At 39.7% G+C, this 21765-nt stretch overlaps 1 protein-coding gene across 2 annotated transcripts in view; it reads right to left on the bottom strand.

The window, feature by feature from the left end:
• Window positions 1-483: 483 nt before the first annotated feature.
• Window positions 484-21765, bottom strand: part of LOC117527931 (cytochrome b5) — a 31964-nt gene continuing 10682 nt past the window's right edge. The window contains exons 3-5 of one of the 2 annotated variants that reach the window (XM_034190450.1): window positions 10948-10974; window positions 10768-10801; window positions 484-2148 (exon numbers count right to left, since the gene is read on the bottom strand). In XM_034190450.1, coding sequence (XP_034046341.1) covers window positions 10790-10801; window positions 10948-10974 — 39 coding nt within the window. In that variant the 3' untranslated portion in view covers window positions 484-2148; window positions 10768-10789. Of the gene's footprint in view, window positions 2152-10767; window positions 10802-10947; window positions 10975-21765 lie in introns of both variants that reach the window. The other variant, XM_034190441.1, reaches the window with a different exon arrangement.

The raw sequence follows: 21765 nt of genomic DNA, 5'->3' as shown, positions 1-21765 counted from the left end.
ACCGATACTCTATTTATAGGCTAAATGATAATGCCGCCCTTAAAGAAAATGCTTCTAATATACAGATACTGAGCAGTTATAGTATAGTGTATTATTATTAAAAAAATCCCAGTGCATCACATGGCTTCCAAACTGTAGGCATATTTTCACTGTTGCACTGGATATTTTAACATATATTAGCACACAGTAATTGTAAGGCAGTATCATACTATATGGAGAAAGTCAAACTGTTGGCAAGATCCCCCCTATCACCACCACTAGAAACCAAAAGCTACACAGTATAATCACTGCAATTCAAAAGTGCATAAACTTTGGAAGCATTTGTAATTTTCAATAACTACATCTGTTTATTGAGAACATAAGAACTGTAAGCTCTCAAAAAAGGAGTCAAGATTGCTACTTGACAATTCACACTTACACCACCACCTTAGGAATATAATTATTGTATACAAATGAATTTCAAGTTTACCTATAAGGCATGCATTTCCTTTTAAATGCCAGTGTATTTGCACAGAACCTTGACAGATGAAATACAAAGAGTCTGCAAATCTTTATGGTCTAAGAGCTACTTATGACAATTTATGTTGACATCAGTTGTGTAACATTTTTGTCACATGTGCAAACTGCAATATGTTATGTTGAAACTTAAGCACTCAAGTCTTACGAGGCGTTTGGACAGTGGTAAAGTAATTAAAAATGTGGTCTTTCTCACCAAATGTTTTTTTTCCTAGTGAATGTAAGCAATGGTACTGTACTTAATCTAATATTTCTTCCAATTCATAAAATGATACCCACAACTGACCAATTTTATTTGACATTCAAAGCCTCCTGTAACAGCTGGTAGTAACAGTCATTTAAATTATAACATTAAAATGCATTACAATGAAACAAAATTGTGAAAACATGTTGTATAATGGCAGTGACATTTGAAATAGATTATCTTTCAAGGGTATTCATGAAAATGATCAACTTCATGCAGTTACAATTGCTTTATTCAGTCTACCAACTTTGCTTTGTTGATGCACTTTAATATTCACAAATTTGAAAGAGGACTAAAGAAAGAAAACCCCACGAATTATACCAAAAATGACAATTATTCCAAAATAAATATGTAGAAAGACATGACACTGTATTTAAATACTCAGTGACCAGCAAAACAGTTACATCTGTTCCAAGTATAATTCAGAGTGTCCTGTAACCAACACTTACTCAAACCAAAATTAATAATTTGTTTTCATCATTGATACTATGCCAAAAGAGGTTCTGATTGAGCTGCATGGTCATTTGGAGATTGGAGTCCATGTTTCTGATGGCAGATTGTTTTAGTTCAACAGGTTTTATATACACTGTGCTCCAATGCATTTGTAACTAAATAAATTGCATGAAATTTTAAATCCACTTTAAATAATATCTATTCAGTACATCTCATCCAGCAATTAGTTTCAAAATGTATCCTAATATTGCTTCACATATAAAAAGACAAGACTGAAGAAAAGTGAACATTTTAATTTCTGTCATACTTACTGAATGATAGTTTAATGGTATGGTAAAAACGTGTCAGTTTTTCTGGCCACAGAGTACATGATTAACAAATTTTGCATTTTCAACTAGAACATAAATGCAACTGAGCATTCACTGACACCAGAACAAATATGAATTACTGCTTTAAAGTGTCCAAAGAAGAAGGTCTCATGCATCAACTAAAGCAACAAAAAAATGCAATGGAAGTCATAAATCAGCGTAACAGCTACATAATCATCGCCGTTACTTTCTCTGAGTGCACACAAACTTAAGAGAACAAACACAGAATATAAATGCATATTAAATGGCAGAATAAGAAATTGGCATAGTGAAAAGCAAAAAGACAATATCCAACTGTCTACTGAATGAGGTCACTGACAAGGTAAAAAGGTCAAAGGTACTTTATCAGACTGCTTGTATTTCTGTTGAAAAGGATGCAGCCAACCCTATTGTGCATTTGTTAAGTGGGACAACAATTTAATCAAACATTTCAAGGCCTACAGAAGAAATGAATGATAAAAATTGTATACCAGCACTCAAAAGGACTTGTGTTCAAATGTATAGTATCGGTACATTATACCAGCAATAATGACACCAATGGCAGGTAGCATCCACATGATCCAAGAGAAGCTGAGGAAGAAAACATACACACACACAAAACACTTAGTACACATGCAATATGTGTATATGTACAGTACATTTGGAAAGGATTCACAGCGATTCACTTTTTCCACATTTTGTTATGTTACAGCCTTATTCCAAAATGGAGTAAATTCATTTTTCCCCCTCAAAATTCTACTCACAACACCCCCATAAACACAGGAAAGACATTTTTAATTTTTTTTTGCAAGTTTATTAAAAAAAAAGAAAAAAAGAGAAAAATGATATGATACAGTGAGGCCAATAAGTATTTGATCTACTGTTGTAGTTTTCCCACCTACAAAGGATGGAGAAGTCTGTATTTTTTATCGTAGGTACAGTAGTGTTCAGAATAATAGTAGTGCTATGTGACTAAAAAGTTTAATCCAGGTTGAGTATATTTCTTATTGTTACATGGGAAACAAGGTACCAGTGGATTCAGTAGATTCTCACAAATCCAACAAGACCAAGCATTCATGATTTGCACACTCTTAAGGCTATGAAATTGGGCTATTAGTAAAAAAAAAGTAGAAAAGGGGGTGTTCACAATAATAGTAGTGTGGCATTCAGTCAGTGAGTTCGTCAATTTTGTGGAACAAACAGGTGTGAATCAGGTGTCCCCTATGTAAGGATGAAGCCAGCACCTGTTGAACATGCTTTTCTCTTTGAAAGCCTGAGGAAAATGGGACGTTCAAGACATTGTTCAGAAGAACAGCGTAGTTTGATTAAAAGTTGATTGGAGAGGGGAAAACTTATACGCAGGTGGAAAAAATTATAGGCTGTTCAACTACAATGATCTCCAATGCTTTAAAATGGAAAAAAAAAAAAAAACAGACGCGTGAAAGAAAACGGAAAACAACCATCAAAATGGATAGAAGAATAACCAGAATGACAAAGGCTCACCCATTGATCAGCTCCAGGATAATCAAATACAGTCTGGAGTTACCTGTAAGTGCTGTGACAGTTAGAAGACGCCTGTGTGAAGCTAATTTATTTGCAAGAATCCCCCGCAAAGTCCCTCTGTTAAATAAAAGACGTGCAGAAGAGGTTACAATTTGCCAAAGAACACATCAACTGGCCTAAAGAGAAATGGAGGAATATTTTGTGGACTGATGAGAGAAATTGTTCTTTTTGGGTCCAAGGGCCGCAGACAGTTTGTGAGACGACCCCCAAACTCTGAATTCAAGCCACAGTGAAGACAGTGAAGCATGGTGGTGCAAGCATCAAGATATGGGCATGTTTCTCCTACTATGGTGTTGGGCCTATATATCGCATACCAGGTATCATGGATCAGTTTGGATATGTCAAAATACTTGAAGAGGTCATGTTGCCTTATGCTGAAGAGGACATGTCCTTGAAATGGATGTTTCAACAAGACAATGACTCCAAGCACACTAGTAACCAAGCAAAATCTTGGTTACTAGTGAAAATATGGTACAAAGTAGTCAAAGGAGGTAAATTGGAAAATATGCTAAAAATCTTCAGATGGTGTGCATATGACACGGATTTCAAACCTAACTTAAATGATGGACGATTTAAATTATGGACAAAAAACGGACTAACAACTTTTCATTCTTTTACACACAAGGAAATACTCCGCAGCTTTCAGTCACTACAAACAATGGTTTGTGGCGGAATGATTTCTTCAGATTCCTACAGATGCGAGACTTTTTAACAATCAATGCAACATTGCAAAACTTACACCAGAAGATTATGATTTCTATAAAATTATTAAAGCGTCGTACAAGGGCTCCCTGAAAAAAGCTATCTCCAAGTTATATACTGTGCTCCTAAATGCTAAAAATGACAATACTCTTCACATTAAGAAAAAATGGGAAATGGAAGCGGGAGTGGCTATATCTAATGAGAACTGGGAGAAAATTTATAGTTTCCAGTGGTGCTCCACTAGTTCACTATCCTGGAGAGAGCACTTCTGGAAAAATATAATAAGATTTTTTAGAACACCCCTGCAGAGTAAATATAAAAATTTAAATGCAGAATGTTGGAGAAAATGTGGCTCTCTAGAGGCAGACCATTTCCATGTGTTTTGGTCTTGCCCGGTTTTAAATCAGTACTGGTCTGGAATCCATAAGGCTTTGAAAGATGTCTTCAACGTTCAAATTAATAATGATTTTATAAGCCTATATCTTGGTTTGATTGCATCTGTTGAAGGAGGGGATGTGAGGCTGCTCCAGGCTCTTCTAGCAGCCAGTAAAAAAAAAAAAAAAAGAAAAAAAAAAAAGAAAAAAAATCAATTACAAGAAAATGGTTAAATCCAACCACCCCCCCCCCCCCCCAACATTAGAAGACTGGTTTAATACTGTTTTAGAAATATTTAAATAGGAAAAATTGTCATTTTCCTTAAGAACCCAGAAAGAAAAATTTTATAATATTTGGAGGGGATGGATCAGGTTAATATCCCCGTATAGAAGTGATTTTATATAATGTTTGAATCCTGGTGGTATTGAAACTCTGTATCAATCACCGGAAACTGTAATAAGATGACTGGATATAGTTCTTTCTGTATATGTTTAAAAAGGTACCTGCAATACTCAGTTAAAGCCACAATGTTGTTTTGTTCATTTACTCAAAAATGTAAAAACAAGAAAAGGACTCATCTGGTATGTTTAAACAGATTGTAATGAATGCATCCTTTTCAATAAAAAAAGGGAATGGAAAAAAAAAAAAAATGCCACAAGCTTAGCGCACCTACAGTTGTTTGCAAAAGTTTGGGCACCCCTGACAATCTTCATGATTTTCCTTTATAAATCATTGGTTGTCTGGATCAGAAATTTCAGTTAAATATATCATATAACAGACGAACACACTGATATCTGAGAAGTGGAATGTCTAGTATTTACAAAAAGTGTACAATAATTTTTTTAACAAAATTAGGCAGGTCCATAAATCTGGGCACCCTTGTCATTTTATTGATTTGAATACATTTAGCACTAACTATTGGAACACAAAACTGGTTTTGTAAGCTCACTGACCCTTGACCTCCTCACAGGTGAATCCAATCATGAGAAAGGGTATTTAAGGTGGCCATCTGCAAATGTTTCCCTCTTTGCATCTCTTCTAATGAGTGGCAACATGGGAGCCTCTAAACACCTCTCAAATGACCTGAAAACAAAGACTGTTCCACATCATGGTTTAGGGGAAGGATACAAAATCTATCTCAGAGATTTCAGCTGTGAGTTTCCACTGTGAGGAACACAGTGAGGAAATGGAAGACCACAGGCACAGTATTAGTTAAGGCCCAAAGTGGCAGGCCCAGGTATGCATAAAAACTATAAACTTTCATTTCACTTCTCAAATATCACTGTTTGTCTGCTATATGATATATTTAACTGAAATTGCTGATCCAAACAACCAATGATTTATAAAGGAAAATCATGGAAATCATCGGGGTGCCCAAACGTTTACACACACTGTAGCTTTGGGCAGTTTTTCCCATTCCTCTTTGCAGCACCTCTCAAGCTTCATCAGGTTGGATTGGGAGCGCCGGTGCATAGCCATTTTCAGATCTCTACAGAGATGTTCAATCAGATTCAGGTCTGGGCTCTAGCTGGGCCACTCAAGGACATTCACAGAGTTGTCCTGAAGCCACTCCTTTGATATCTTGGCTGTGTGCTTAGGGTCATTGTCCAGCTGAAAGATGAACAGTTACCCCAGTCTGAGGTCCAGAGCACTCTGGACCAGGTTTTCATCCAGGACGTCTCTGTACATTGCTGCATTCATCTTCCCTCAATCCTGATTAGTCTCCCAGTTCCTGCTGCTGAAATACATCCCCACAGCATGAAGCTGCCACATGGTGCCTGGTTTCCTCCAAACATGACACGTAGCATTCACGCCACAGAGTTTAATAACTACATCTGTTTATTGAGAACATAAGAAAATGTTGAATTGTAGGCTGAGCCTGATTCTGCTGGAGGTTTCTTCCTGTTAAAAGGGAGTTTTTCCCTTCCCACTGTCGCCAAGTGCTTGCTCACAGGGGGTCGTTTTGACCGTTGGGGTTTTTCCGTAATTATTGTATGGCCTTGCCTTACAATATAAAGCGCCTTGGGGCAACTGTTTGTTGTGATTTGGTGCTATATAAATAAAATTGATTTGATTTGGGCTCTCAAAAAAGGAGTTAATATCGCTACTTGACAATTCACACAACACCACCTTAGGAATATAATTATTGTATACAAATGAATACCCAGTTTAGCCATTAACACATGCATTTCCTTTTAAATGCCAATTTATTTACTCAGAACTTTGACAAAATTCTTTGATTTTGGTCTCATCAGACCAAAGAATTTTGTTTCTCACGATCCGAGAGTTCTTCAGGTGCCATTTGACAAACTCCAGGTGAGTTGCCATGTGCCTTTTACTAAGGAGTGGCTTCCGCCTGCCCACTCTACCATACAGGCCTGACTGATGGAATGCTGCAGAGATGGTTTTCCTCCTGGAAGGTTCTCCTCTCTCTACAGAGGAATGCTGGAGCTCTGACAAAGTGACCATCGGGTTCTTGGTCACATTACTGACTGAGGCCCTTCACCTCGATTACTGAGTGACGGGTGGCCAGCTCTAGGAAGAGTCCTGGTGGATCCGAACTTCTTCCATTTGTGGATGATGGAGGCCAGTTGGAACCTTCAAATGTTACTATACCCTTCACCAGATTTGTGCCTTCAGATAATCCTGTGTTGGAGGTCTACAGACAATTCCTGTGACTTCATGCTTGGTATGTGCTCTGACATGCACTGTCAACTGTGGGACTATATATGCAGACAGGTGTGTGCCTCCAGTTAAGCTCTCAAAGATCAACAGTGGAAACAGGAGCTCAATTTTGAACTTTATGGCAAAGGCTGTGAATACTTACCAACATGTGTTTTTTTGTTTTTTTTTTAATTTGTAATAAATTTGCAAAAATCTAAAAAATCCATTTTGGAATAAGGCTGTAACATAAAAAATGTGGAAAGAGTGAAACACTGAATATTTTCCAGATGCACTCATAATGTGTGTGTGTGTGTATATATATATATATATATATATACACACACACACACACACACGGGGAAAAAAAAAGTATTTAGTGAGTCCCTCATTGTGCAAGTTCTCCTACTTAGAAAGATGAGAGAGGTCTGTAATTTTCAACATAGGTATGCTTCAACTATGAGAGATAAAATAAGAAAAAAAAATCCAGGAAATCACACTGTAGGATTTTAAAGAATTTATTTGTAAATTATGGTGGAAAATAAGTATTTGGTCACCCACAAACAAGCAAGATTTGTGGCTCTCACAGACCTGTAACTTCTTCTTTAAGAAGCTCTTCTGTCCTTCACCTGTTACCTGTATTACTGGCATCTGTTTGAACTTATCTGTATAAAAGACACCTATCCACAGCCTCAGTCAGATTCCAAACTCAACCATAGCCAAGACCAAAGAGCTGTCGAAGGACAACAGGAAGAAAACTGTAGATGTGCACCAGGCTGGGAAGAGTGAATCTACAATAGTCAAGCAAGTTGGTGTGAATAAATCAACTGTGGGAGCAATTGTAAGAAAATGGAAGACATACAAGACCATCGATAATCTCCCTCAATCTGAGGCTCCACACAAGATGTCATCCTGTGGGGTCAAAATGATCATGAGAATGGTAAGCAAAAATCCCAGAACTACACGGAGGGACCTGATGAATGACCTGCAGAGAGCTGGGACCAAAGTAACAAAGGCAACACACTACGCAGAGAGGGACTCAAATCCTGCAGTGCCAGGCGTGTCCCCCTGCTTAAGCCAGTACATGTCCAGGCCTGTCTGAAGTTTGCCAGAGAGCATGTGGATGATCCAGAAGAGGATGGGGAGAATATCATGTGATCAGATGAAACCAAAATAGAGCATTTTGGTAAAAACTCAACTCGTCTTGTTTGGAGGAAGAATGCTGAGTTGCATCCCGAGAACACCATACCTACTGTGAAGCATAGGGGTGGAAACATCATGCTTTCCGGCTGTTTTTCTGCAATGGGGACAGGATGACTGATATGTGTTATGGGAAGAATGAATGGGGCCATGTATCATGAGATTTTAAGCCAAAACCTCCTTCCATCAGTGAGAGCATTGAAGATGCAACGTGGCTGGGTCTTCCAGCATGACAATGATCCTAAACACACCGCTCGGGCAAGGAAGGAGTGGCTCCATAAAAAGCATTTCAAGGTCCTGGAGTGGCCTAGCCAGTCTCCAGACCTCAACCCCATAAAAAATTTGTTGATGGAGTTGAAAGTCTGTGTTGCCCAGCGACAGTCCCAAAACATCACTGCTCTAGAGAAGATCTGCATGGAGGAATGGGCCAAAATACCAGCTACAGTGTGTGCAAACCTGGTGAAGACTTACAGGAAACGTTTGACCTCTGTCATTGCCAACAATGACTCCGGCCTCGGAGGATGTTCATTCAGTTGTTTAATTTTGTAGAAAAAAAAGCAGATAACAGACATGACACAAAACTAAAGTCATTTCAAATGGCAACTTTCTGCCACAATTATTTTTCCTGATTTCTTATAATGTTTCTTAAAGCCAGAAAGTTGCCATTTGAAATGACTTTAGTTTTGTGTCATGTCTGTGATCTGCTTTTTTCTACAAAATTAAACTGAATGAACATCCTCCGAGGCCGGTGATTCCATAATTATTGCCAGGGGTTGTACAAAGTATTGAGTTGAACTTTTGTTATTGACCAAATACTTATTTTCCACCATAATTTACAAATACATTTGTAAAAAAAAAAAAATCAGACAATGTGATTTCCTGGATTTTGTTTTCTCATTTTGTCTCTCATAGTTGAAGTGTACCTATGATGAAAATTACAGACCTCGTTCATCTTTCTAAGTAGAACTTGCACAATCAGGGACTGACTAAATACTTTTTACCCCACTGTGTGTGTGTGTGTATGTGTATATATATATATATATATATATATATATACACAGTGAGGAAAATAAGTATTTGAATACCCTGTGATTTTGCAAGTTCTCCCACTTAGAAATCATGGACGGGTCTGAAATTTTCATCTTAGGTGCATGTCCACTGTGAGAGACCTAATCTAAAAAAACAAACAAAAACAAAAAAAAATCCGGAAATCACAATGTATGCTTTTTTTTTAATAATTTATTTGTATGTTAATGCTGCAAATAAGTATTTGATCCCCAACAACCAGCAAGAATTCTGCCCCACACAGACCTGTTAATTTATCTTTAAGGAGCCCTCTTATTCTGCACTCTTTACCTGTATTAATTGCACCTGTTTGAACTTGTTACCTGTATAAAAGACACCTGTTCACACACTCAATCAATCACACTCCAACCTGTCCACCATAGCCAAGACCAAAGAGCTGTCTAAGGACACCAGGGACAAAACTGTAGACCTGCACAAGGCTGGGATGGACTACAGGACAACAGGCAAGCAGCTTGGTAGAAGAAAACAACTGTTATGATTATTTATTAGAAAGTGGAAATAACACAAGATGACTGTCAATCTCCCTCGTTCTGGGATTCCATGCAAGATCTCACTTTGTGGGGTAAGGATGATTCTGAGAAAGCTCAGAACTACACAGGAGGACCTGGTCAATGACCTGAAGAGAGCTGGGACCATAGTCACAAAGATTACATTAGTAACACATGATGCTGTCATGGTTTAAAATCCTGCAGGGCAGCAAGGTCCCCCTGCTCAAGCCAGCACATGTCCAGGCCCGTTTGAAGTTCACTAGTGACCATCTGACTGATCCAGAGGAGGCATGGGAGAAGGTCATGTGGTCAGATGAGACCAGAATAGGGCTTTTGGAATCAACTCCACTTAACATGTTTAGAGGATGAGAACAACCCCAAGAAAACTATCTCAACCGTGAAGCATGGGGGTGGAAACATCATACTCTGGGAGTGCTCTTCTGCAAAGGGGACAGGATGACTGCACGGTATTGAAGAAAGGCTGGATGGGATCATGTATTGCGAGATTTTGGCAAACAACCTCCTTCCCTCAGTAAGAGCATTGAAGATGGGTCATGGCTGGGTCTTCCAGCATAACAATGACCCCAAACACACAGCCAGGGCAACTAAGGAGGGGCTCCATAAGAAGCATTTCAAGGTCCTGGAGTGGCCTGGCCAGTCTCCAGACCTGAACTCAATAGAAAATCTTTGGAGGGAGCTGAAACACCAAACCTGAAAGATCTAGAGAAGATCTGTATGGAGGAGTGGACCAAAATCCCTGCTGCATTGTGCGCAAACCTGGTGAAAAACTACAGGAAATGTTTGACCTCTGTAATTGCAAACAAAGGCTACTGTACCAAATATTAACACTGATTTTCACAGGTGTTCAAATACTTATTTGCAGCAGTAACATACAAATAAATTATTTAAAAAAAAAATCATACATTGTGATTTCCGGATTTTTTTTAGATTATGTCTGTCACAGTGGACATGCACCTAAGATGAAAATTTCAGACCCCTCCATGATTTCTAAGTGGGAGAACTTGCAAAATCGCAGGGTGTTTTTATATATATATATATATATATATATATATACAGATAGATAGATAGATAGAGCCAACAAGACTTGCATTCGCAGTACATCCTTATGTCTCACCTGGACACTTCTGAATTAGTCACATTTCTTCCTATAGAATAAAGGGGGTGGGGGGTATGGTATGAGAGAAATATCATACATTCAGATAAGTAAATATATTTGACCAGAGCAGCTTTGGGAGGAGTTCTGTGCATTTTACATGATTGTAATAAAAAAAAAAAAAAAAAAAAAGCTTACCTGTGGTTTCTCACTTTGTCGGTCACCCTACAAAGACAAATCAATAAACCACTTTTATTACATGCATGTTCAGTGTGACAGAAGATATATGAATGGAAATGGAAGGTGATCCAGCATAAGCTACATTATTCTATAATAAATGGAGTGTGATGTGGAAAGTGATTTAGTAATGGAATGAAAAAAATACTTTTCATATCCACAAAACTTTGGCACCAGCTAATAAATACTCCCAAGAAGAGTCTGAAAATTACATCATGTAATATATTCCACAAATGTGATTGAGGACTTAAAAAACCTTCAAAATACCACATCTGGATGTGCAATAGTTGCATCCTCTTGATGTTTCGTGGAGATCAGATAGCAATCCTGCTAATAAGCTGACAAACAAAACTAACCATAACTGAAAACAACATCCTTGGTACAGGAGGAAAAATCTTACTCCACACATTATCATAAAAACAACTATCAATAAACCAATAAAAAAGCACCAGAAAACCTGCAAGCACACATGCCAAGAATTGTTTGGATAAATACGAGGGCTGTCAATAAAGTAATGGTCCTTTTATTTTTCAAAAACTATATGGATTTCATTCATATGTTTTTACGTCAGACATGCTTGAACCCTCGTGCGCATGCGTGAGTTTTTCCACGCCTGTCGGTGACGTCATTCGCCTGTGAGTACTCCTTGTGGGAGGAGTCGTCCAGCCCCTCGTCGGAATTCCTTGTCTGAGAAGTTGCTGAGAGACTGGCGCGTTGTTGATCAAAAGTTTTCTAAACCTGTGAGACACATCGAAGTGGACACGGTTCGAAAAATTAAGCTGGTTTTCAGTGAAAATTTTAACAGCTGATGAGAGATTTTGAGGTGATTGTGTCGCTTTAAGGACTTTTCACGGTGCGAGACGTCGTGCAGACGCTCTCAGGCGGCGTCATCAGCCTGTTCAAGCTGAAACCTCCACATTTCAGGCTCTATTGATCCAGGACGTCGTGAGAGAACAGAGAAGTTTCAGAAGAAGTCGGTTTCAGCATTTTATCCGGATATTCCACTGTTAAAGGAGATTTTTTTTAATGAAAGACGTGCGGACGGAGCCCGCGCGTCGGGGTGCGGCGGCACAGGAAAAAAACCTCCGTGTTGATACCATTTGTAAAATCCAGGCGGCTTTGATGGCTTTCAGTGGAGTGAGTATATGAGAAATTGTTTAACAGGCAGGACATGTCCAACTTGTCCTTAAGCTTCAACAGAGGTGTTTTTCCTGTGGCGGAGCGTCGCGGCGGCTGCGTCCCGACGCGCGGACCCGTCCGCACGTCTTTCATTAAAAAAATTCCTTTAAACAGTGGATATCCGGATAAAATGCTGAAACCGACTTCTTCTGAAACTTCTCTGTTCTCTCACGACGTCCTGGATCAATAGAGCCTGAAATGTGGAGTTTTTCAGCTTGAACAGGCTGATGACGCCGCCTGAGAGCGCTGCACGACGTCTCGCACCGTGAAAAGTCCTTAAAGCGACAGAATCACCTCAAAATCTCTCATCAGCTGTTAAAATTTTCACTGAAAACCAGCTTAATTTTTCGAACCGTGTCCACTTCGATGTGTCTCACAGGTTTAGAAAAAATTTTGATCAAACAACGCGCCAGTCTCTCAGCAACTTCTCAGACAAAGGAACTCCGACGAGGGGCTGGACGACTCCTCCCACAAGGCGTGCTCACAGGCGAATGACGTCACCGACAGGCGTGGAAAAACTCACGCATGCGCACGAGGGTTCAAGCATGTCTGACGTAAAAACATATGAATGAAATCCATATAGCTTTTGAAAAAAATAAAAAGGACCGCAACTTTATTGACAGCCCTCGTATATACAGTAGTGTTCAGAATAATAGTAGTGCTATGTGACTAAAAAAGATTAATCCCGTTTTGAGTATATTTCTTATTTTAACATGGAAAGCAAGGTACCCAGGTAGACTTCTCACAAATCCAACAGACCAAGCATTCATGATATGCACACTCTTAAGGCTATGAAATTGGCTATTAGTAAAAAAAAAGTAGAAAAGGGGGTGTTCACATAACGTAGTGTGGCATTATTAAGTGAGTTTGTCAATTTTTGTGGAACAAACAGGTGTGAATCAGTGTCCCCTATGTAAGGATGAAGCCAGCACCTGGTTGAACATGCTTTTCCTCTTTGAAAGCCTGAGGAAAATGGGACATTCAAGACAATTGCAGAAGAACAGCGTAGTTTGATTAAAAAGTTGATTGGAGAGGGGAAAAACTTATATGCAGTGCAAAAAATTATAGGCTGTTCATCTACAATGATCGCCAATGCTTTAAAATGGACAAAAAACCAGAGATGCGTGGAAGAAAATGGAAAACAACCTCAAAATGGATAGAAGAATAACCAGAATGGCAAAGGCTCACCCATTGATCAGCTCAGGATGATCAAAGACAGTCTGGAGTTACCTGTAAGTGCTGTGACAGTTAAAAGACCCTAGTGTGAAGCTAATTTATTTTGCAAGAATCCCACGCAAAGTCCCTCTGTTAAATAAAAGACATGTGCAGAAGAGGTTACAATTTGCCAAAGAACACATCAACTGGCCTAAAAAGAAATATAGGAATATTTTGTGGACTGATGAGAGTAAAATTGTTCTTTTTGGGTCCAAGAGGGCCGCAGACAGTTTGTGAGACGACCCCCAAACTCTGAATTCAAGCCACAGTTCACAGTGAAGACAGTGAAGCATGGTGGTGCAAACATCATGATATGGGCATGTTTCTCCTACTATGGTGTTGGGCCTATATATTGCATACCAGGTATCATGGATCAGTTTGGATATGTCAAAATACTTGAAGAGGTCATGTTGCCTTATGCTGAAGAGGACATGCCCTTGAAATGGGTGTTTCAACAAGACAATGACCCCAAGCACACTAGTAAACGAGCAAAATCTTCGTTCCAAACCAACAAAATTATGCCTCGCAGATGTGAAGAAAATCATAAAAAACTGTGGTTATACAACTAATACTAGTTTAGTGATTCACAAGATTGCTAAAAAAGCAGTTTGAACATAATAGTTTTGATTTTGTAGCATCAACAGCAGATGCTACTATTACTGTCAACACCCCCATTTTCTACTTTTTTTTACTAATAGGGCCAAATTCATAGCCTTAAGAGTGTGCATATCATGAATGTTTGGTCTTGTTGGATTGTGAGAATCTACTGTACCTTGTTTCCCATGTACAATAAGAAATATACTCAAAACCTGGATTAATCTTTTATTCACATAGCACTAGCTATTATTCTGAACACTACTGTATTTCAGACAATGATGAAAAGAGTAAGAGCATTTAAATATTGTGTATGAAAGATTTGCTTGTTCACAGTTCTGTGTCATGTGAGAAACAGGAACAGATCTGTGCTGTAAAGGCAGAGTATTTTTCAGTAAATATAGAACTAAGACTTGCTCATGTGGCAGCCTTGTCTGAAGGAGTCATCCCAATTTCTGTTTGCAGCTCCCTCAGGCTGATGCACAAGCTGGAGGAATAAATCCTTCATTATATACTGCAAGGCAGCGTCACATGACTCCAAGTATCTAATACCAAAAGCTACTTTTCTGTCAGATATTTGGTTATGTGTTGTACTGGCACATTCAAGAGTGTTCCATCATGTTAAAATGTTTCACAATAACTACATTTTAGGACAGTGTTCCTAACTCTTGTGTATGAAAAGGAAGAAATCACATGCCTGTGCTACACAGTGCCTCAATGTATTCACTAAAACACTACATTGGACTTGCCCCCTTTGGTGTTCAAACATGATATAATTAACAAGAATTTACTGCAACACACTTCAACTTATGCTGCGTCTCCTACTCCTGTCTACAACCCCTGGCAATAATTATGGAATCACCGGCCTCGGAGGATGTTCATTCAGTTGTTTAATTTTGTAGGAAAAAAGCAGATCACAGACATGACACAAAACTAAAAGTCATTCAAATGGCAACTTCCTGGCTTTAAGAAACACTATAAGAAATCAGGAAAAATAATTGTGGCAGTCAGTAACGGTTACTTTTTTAGACCAAGCAGAGGGGAAAAAAATATGGACTCACTCAATTCTGAGGAATAAATTATGGAATCACCCTGTAAATTTTCATCCCAAAACTAACACCTGCATCAAATCAGATCTGCTCGTTAGTCTACATCTAAAAAGGAGTGATCCACACCTTGGAGAGCTGTTGCAACCAAGTGGACTGACATGAATCATGGCTCCAACACGAGAGATGTCAATTGAAACAAAGGAGAGGATTATCAAACTCTTAAAAGAGGGGTAAATCATCACGTAATGTTGCACAAGATGTTGGTTGTTCACAGTCAGCTGTGTCTAAACTCTGGACCAAATACAACAACATGGGAAGGTTGTTAAAGGCAAACATACTGTGTAGACCAAGGAAGACATCAAAGCGTCAAGACAGCGTCAAAAATCGAAAATGCACAACAAAACAAATGAGGACCGAATGGGAGGAACTGGAGTCACGTTGTGACCGAACTGTAAGAAACCGCCTAAAGGAAATGGGATTTACATACAGAAAAGCTAAACGAAAGCCATCATTAACACCTAAACAGAAAAAAAACAAGGTTACAATGGGCTAAGGAAAAGCAATCGTGAACTGTGGATGACTGGATGAAAGTCATATTCAGTGATGAATCTCGAATCTGCATTGGGCAAGGTGATGATGCTAGAACTTTGTTTGGTGCCATTCCAATGAGATTTATAAAGATGACTGCCTGAAGAGAACATGTAAATTTCCACAGTCATTGATAATATGGGGCTGCATGATAGGTAAAGGCACTGGGGAGATGGCTGTCATTACATCATCAATAAATGCACAAGTTTACGTTGATATTTTGGACACTTTTCTTATCCCATCAATTGAAAGGATGTTTTGGGATGATGAAATAATTTTTTCAAGATGATAATGCATCTTGCCATAGAGCAAAAACTGTGAAAACATTCCTTGCAAAAAGACACATAGGGTCAATGTCATGGCCTGCAAATACTCCGGATCTTCATCCAATTGAAAATCTTTGGTGGAAGTTAAAGAAAATGGTCCATGACAAGGCTCCAACCTGCAAAGCTGATCTAGCAACAGCAATCAGAGAAAGTTGGAGCCAGACTGATGAAGAGTACTGTTTGTCACTCATTAAGTCCATGCCTCAGAGACTGCAAGCTGTTATAAAAGCCAGAGGTGGTGCAACAAAATACTAGTGATGTGTTGGAGTGTTCGTTTGTTTTTCATGATTCCATAATTTTTTTCCTCAGAATTGATTCCATATTTTTTTTCCCTCTGTTTGGTCTAATAAAGTAACCGTTACTGACTGCCACAATTTTTTTTCCTGATTTCTTATAGTTTCTTAAAGCCAGAAAGTTGCCATTTGAAATTACTTTAGTTTTGTGTCATGTCTGTGATCTGCTTTTTTCTACAAAATTAAATAACTGAATGAACATCCTCAGAGGCCGGTTATTCCATAATTTTTGCCAGGGGTTGTATTTTCATCATCTCTCCAATGATCCAAAGTCTTTTTTGCCAGCTACTTTCTCCAAACATCATTCCACCACCAAGTCTCCTTGCCTTCCTTCCTGTGTCATGTTGTCACACCCAGTACCTTCCTAATTGTCTGTCTGAACATCATTTTTGCACTATTTATGCAGAATACTTTGATGTGCACATTTTTGTTTTACTTTGTTTTTTTAAGTGTTTGTGGGATGGGATTTTTTTTTTTTAAACTGAAAGCAGAAATCACAGTTTTCAAAAATACCTATGAATGTGCAGAATTAGTCTCAGTGTTATTTCAAGAGGTTTTAACACAAATATCATCTTAACCACTTAGGAATTATGACCATTTGTATAAATTAGGGATATCTTTTTTATTTTTATTTTACAGCCCTGCAGTCCTGTATCATATTCTATTGAGCTTTGCTAGAAAACAATGAACATCAATGTTTTTTTTGTTTGTTTTTGTATTTTATCGTAAAAGCTTACCCATAACTAACTTTGAAATTTTTATATTTTCTTACATTTGGGTGGATTTTCAAAAACTCGAACCCTGAGTAATAAAGAAAAAAAGGAAAAAGCATGATGACTCAGCAATACAATCTAATCACCACAGAAGTCTTACAAATGCTAAAGCTACGTTTACACATGACGACAAGTCACGAATGCCACGAAGTACACATTCTTGGCCGCTGATCACGAATGTGATTATTCGGGGCAGAGGCGTCAGGTGTCCTCAGGAACTGCTGCAACCTGTTACCACACGTTACGATTAATGGCACATGTTGCCGGAGAATTATCAGGAACCATTACGCACGGTCAAGAATAGTGTTACGCGTTGTTACGCGCTATTGTGCGTAACAGCGCATCGTTAAGTTCTGTCACGTTGTGTGTTAGAGATTTTGTATACATGTTATCACTGTTAAACGTTTGTACATTTGCCTTCTTTCTCATGAGAACGGTGTTGTGCTGTTTTGCACTTCACCCTGAGAACGTACGTGTTATTCAACCTTGTTTAGCTTTGTCTTCTTTCTCATGAGAACGGAGATGTGCTGTTTTGCACCTGTCTTAATGCAATCCTGAGAATTCAATTTTGTTTTGACGTTTGTGATGTGGTGTTTAGTGTGAAGGAGTGTGGAAGACAGGACACTTCAGGCAGATGGCAGAACAGCTGATACCTGCAACAGACAACGAGATGTGCTGACCTGAAGTTGTTCTTCCTTACAGCTGCACTTATTGACGTTTATGTTATGGGAAGAAACTTGTCTTGCGTCATTACCCCCACCCTTAGGACAAGTTTCTTGTTTATTGATGAGGGCGTCTCTTAATAAAAAGAGCGGAAAAGCAGGCCAGACTTTAGTGTAGCTTGGTGTACAGCCTGGCCGCACTCCGCGCGTAATATTTGATTTTCTGTCTCACTGGTGTTTCTTGACTCTGTCTTGTTAAAGGTTTTAAAAATGCTTGGAGGAGAAAATACCCAACATTGACTGGGGGCTCGTCCGGGATCTCAACAAACCGGAGTGTCCGGCGGAGGTCGTCAAGTCCAGACGTAAATCCTTGCCAAGGGCTGATCGATCGGTGATCGTGTCTGCAATTGTCGACCACCGTTGGCATCGTCTTGTTGACGAGATTTTCCCGAGAGAAGACAGACAGGAAGTCGAATCAGTGAGTAAAATTTCTTTGTAACAGTACTGAGTGAGTGGTGATCAGATCACATAAAACAGTTAAATTCCGCAAGCGATGATACGAATCGCCTGTTAATGCAAAGCAGTTAAACTCTGTAAGGAGGGTGCGGACTCCTCTGTTTATATACGCGTACCGGTAGGGGATAAAAGTGATCACATAAAACAGTTAAACTCCGTAAGCGATGATACAGAATCGTCTGTTAATGAAACACAGTTAAACTCTGTAAGGAGGACGGACTCCTCTACGGTTGCGAGGGACGCAAGTAGTTAAATTCCGGAAGGAGGATACGGACTCCTCTGTTTTAATACGTACAGGAAATCCCGGGTAGAAATATGTGCACTGTAAAAAGGCAGTTAAATTGGCAGGGACGGCGGAGTCCCCTAAGGCAGGACATTAGTTAAATTTCACGGGAGGGCGAGCTCCCCTGACATAAGAATACGCTTACGATTATTAGGAGTGTTTCTATGTGTAAATAGTGTTTGCGCAAGTGTAAATAACTGTGTGAAAGTGTAATACTTTGGACAACGTTAGTGACAAACCGTGCGTGTGGAAGCAGAGGCAAGTGATTCCGCTTCCTACGGGGAGGTGAAAGGAATCAACCACACGACGGCAAATTAATTGTCACGTCCAAGAAAGTGTGAAAACTTCAGATTTAGAACACCCTAGGTGTGGCCCCCGTCTGAAGTCCAAATATAACAAGGGATAATAAAAAGGGGGGGTAAGACGTCTAAAAATAAGGAAAATTTATCAACTGACGACTGGAAGGTTATGGAGGCAAAAAATCCAAAAGCAACAAAGAAATTGGAGACCTGGATAAATAAACATGACTTTGACGACGACTGAACCTGATCAGCATACAAAAGCTGAAGAAGGAGTTAGAACGGGAACATAAAGGTGATGAGAAAAGATGCAGAAAGTAGGGGCAGATTTAGTGGCATTTTGGGAGGAAGAAGCAGAGAAAGACAGAAAGGAGCAGAGAAGCGACGATTAGAGAAAGCAAGGAAAAGAGAAGCTGTAGGTTAAGGCAGAAGAAGATGTGATAATTCAGCACAGAGAGCCAGACAGCGCAACAATCACCGCCGGCTGGATCGTCGGTGACAAAGAGACCTTTATCTCCTCTACCAGAGGATGACGATGTACCGCCACCACAGTATGATTTGGCGGTAAAACCTAAGGTAAAAAGAGAAAACCAGAAAAACCAAACACGCAGTCAAGCGAAAGTGCCTACAGCCCCTCCCATGGTGGAACATAGTGATCAGGGAGGTGCCTATCCTATGATAGAAGTACCAAATCCTCGTGCAGGAACAGCAGACAGCTACCAACCATGCTCGTTTATCGTACATGGAATGCCTGATGATATCAAAGCAGCAGTCGACATGATACCATCGCCACATGTCGATATTGAGGGATTTATGCAGGATATAGAAAACATTAGAACATCTTACCACCTTAATGGACCTGAAGTCCAACAGGTGTGGATGAAAGCATGTGGCCCTAAATGGAGTCAGGTACGCGGAGACTGGAATCCTGCAGATCAAACAAGGCGTACCACTGACACATGATGATCTAGTCTTGAAAACAAGAGTGGAAGCTATGATTACACGTGCAAAAGGAGTGTTAGGACCAAAGATAATTATACTGAAATTACCAGGACAACTCAGAAAGAAGGAGAGCCATGGACAGAGTTTAGGTGCAGATTTGAGAATGTGTTTTAGGGTCCATAGTGGCATATGCCAGAAACACCTGTGTATGAACCACAATTGAAAAAACGCTCTGATCCACATTCCAATAAGGATATAAAGCTTGGATACAGAAACATTGGATGGGATTGCCTACAGGCACATTGGAAGACCACACATACACACTGCTGTCAGCAGGAAGAAGTCTTAAAACAGAAAAAGACAAGAAACAGCGACAAAGGGAGTGTATGTAGCACATGGAGATGATGAAATATATTACCAGCAGGGCAACTTAAGACAGCAGAAGCAGTGCAACGCCCCAAAAAGCCATGGCAAAATAGACAAGGTGGACAAGCCACAACGTCAGGACCATGGCAACCACAACAGCAGGAGGGCCACCACGTGTCCCCTGATTTGTTGGAACTGTGGAAGAGAGGGACATATGTATAGACAATTGTCCAAATCCACCTACTGAGGAGCAGCAGGATGAATTCCACAACGGAATAATCCTCCGCAGCCACAGTATCCAACAATGACTAGAATCCAAATCCATGATTCCATATCAATAGGCAGTCTGAATCTGTATGTATGGATCTGTGTGCCTTGCTGGAATCGGTACCAAAACCAGAAGTGACTTGTTGGTATGGACGACCAGTGACATCCTTTGTGAACAGGAGCATGTAGAACCACATGTAAGGACAACATACCTGTCCATCAATTAAGCAACGAACTCTTTAGGGTTCGCTCTGCAAATGGACAACATCAGACGTCCCTTCACCAAACCCATAACGTTGACAGATCCATTTGGCCTGACGTGTACTATGTCAGTGTTAAGCATGCCACAATGTCCAGTTAACCTCCTAGGACGAGACGATGACTGCATTGGCTGGTCCATAATTGTGGAACAAGGGAAATTAGTTGTTGAACGCACAGGAGGCGTTAACATGGTAAGAGAAGAAAGCGCTGACCCCACATTCCACTATTACTATACATTTGACATCTCAGAGAGATGCTGCAGGATGGGGTAAAGATGTCGTCTTGCAAGCGACAGCCCTACTAAAAAATCCTGAACAACAGATGTCACCACCTGACCTGCATGTCACAATGTGGCATAAAGATCCTCCAGGTCCGGACGGTGACTATGAAACTAAATTGAAAAATGTTTCACCTGTGAAACTGACAATGACCGATTTGATTCATGATGGCAACTCAATAGCCGTCATAACAGTAACAGGCGCCACTGAAGATGTATCAAAATTGAAATTCACAGGTATGCCATTACATATGTCACTTTGTAAGCCATATTTGACAGAATGGCAAGAATTGGGACTGACAGTCATAACAGCTTTGTCAGCCTCTGATTGGAGTAGAGTTGGCCCACGAACGGAGTTCAGTCCATCAACCAAGTTGTATAAAGTGCTAGTTAATGTCTCATTGGTGCTGACAGCTGGAACACACATTGATGCGTCCACTTCACAATCCTGAGTGTTTCAGTTGAGTCCTGAAGAGGATGCTCTTCTCTCTTCAGTACCGTCAGGATTGTGGACAACAGGTCCTTCAGACGTAGGACTGATTAAAAATGCACAACCTGTAGTTATAAGGCCAAAAACAGAATACAGACCATGTGTAAGACAGTATCCATTGAAACCTGATGCAATGACGGAATCAGGCCAGTAATAGAGGATTTATTAACAGCAGGAGTAATAGTGCCATGTCCAGATTCACCATGTAATACACCCATATTTCCTGTGAAAAAGGCTCCGCCCTCAGTGGGGTGGAGAATGATTCAAGATCTGCAGGCAGTAAATGCTGCTGTGATTAAAAGAGCACCATGTGTCCCAGATCCACATACCTTGTTAAATTCGCTGAGACCAAATTCTAATAGTTTCTCAGTAATTGACATAAGTAATGCATTTTTCTCT

This window comes from Thalassophryne amazonica, chromosome 2, assembly GCF_902500255.1.
Source record: "Thalassophryne amazonica chromosome 2, fThaAma1.1, whole genome shotgun sequence".
NCBI lineage: Eukaryota > Metazoa > Chordata > Actinopteri > Batrachoidiformes > Batrachoididae > Thalassophryne > Thalassophryne amazonica.
The sequence above is the reverse complement of the archived record's forward strand: the minus strand, read 5'-3'. Positions and strand labels throughout refer to the sequence as shown.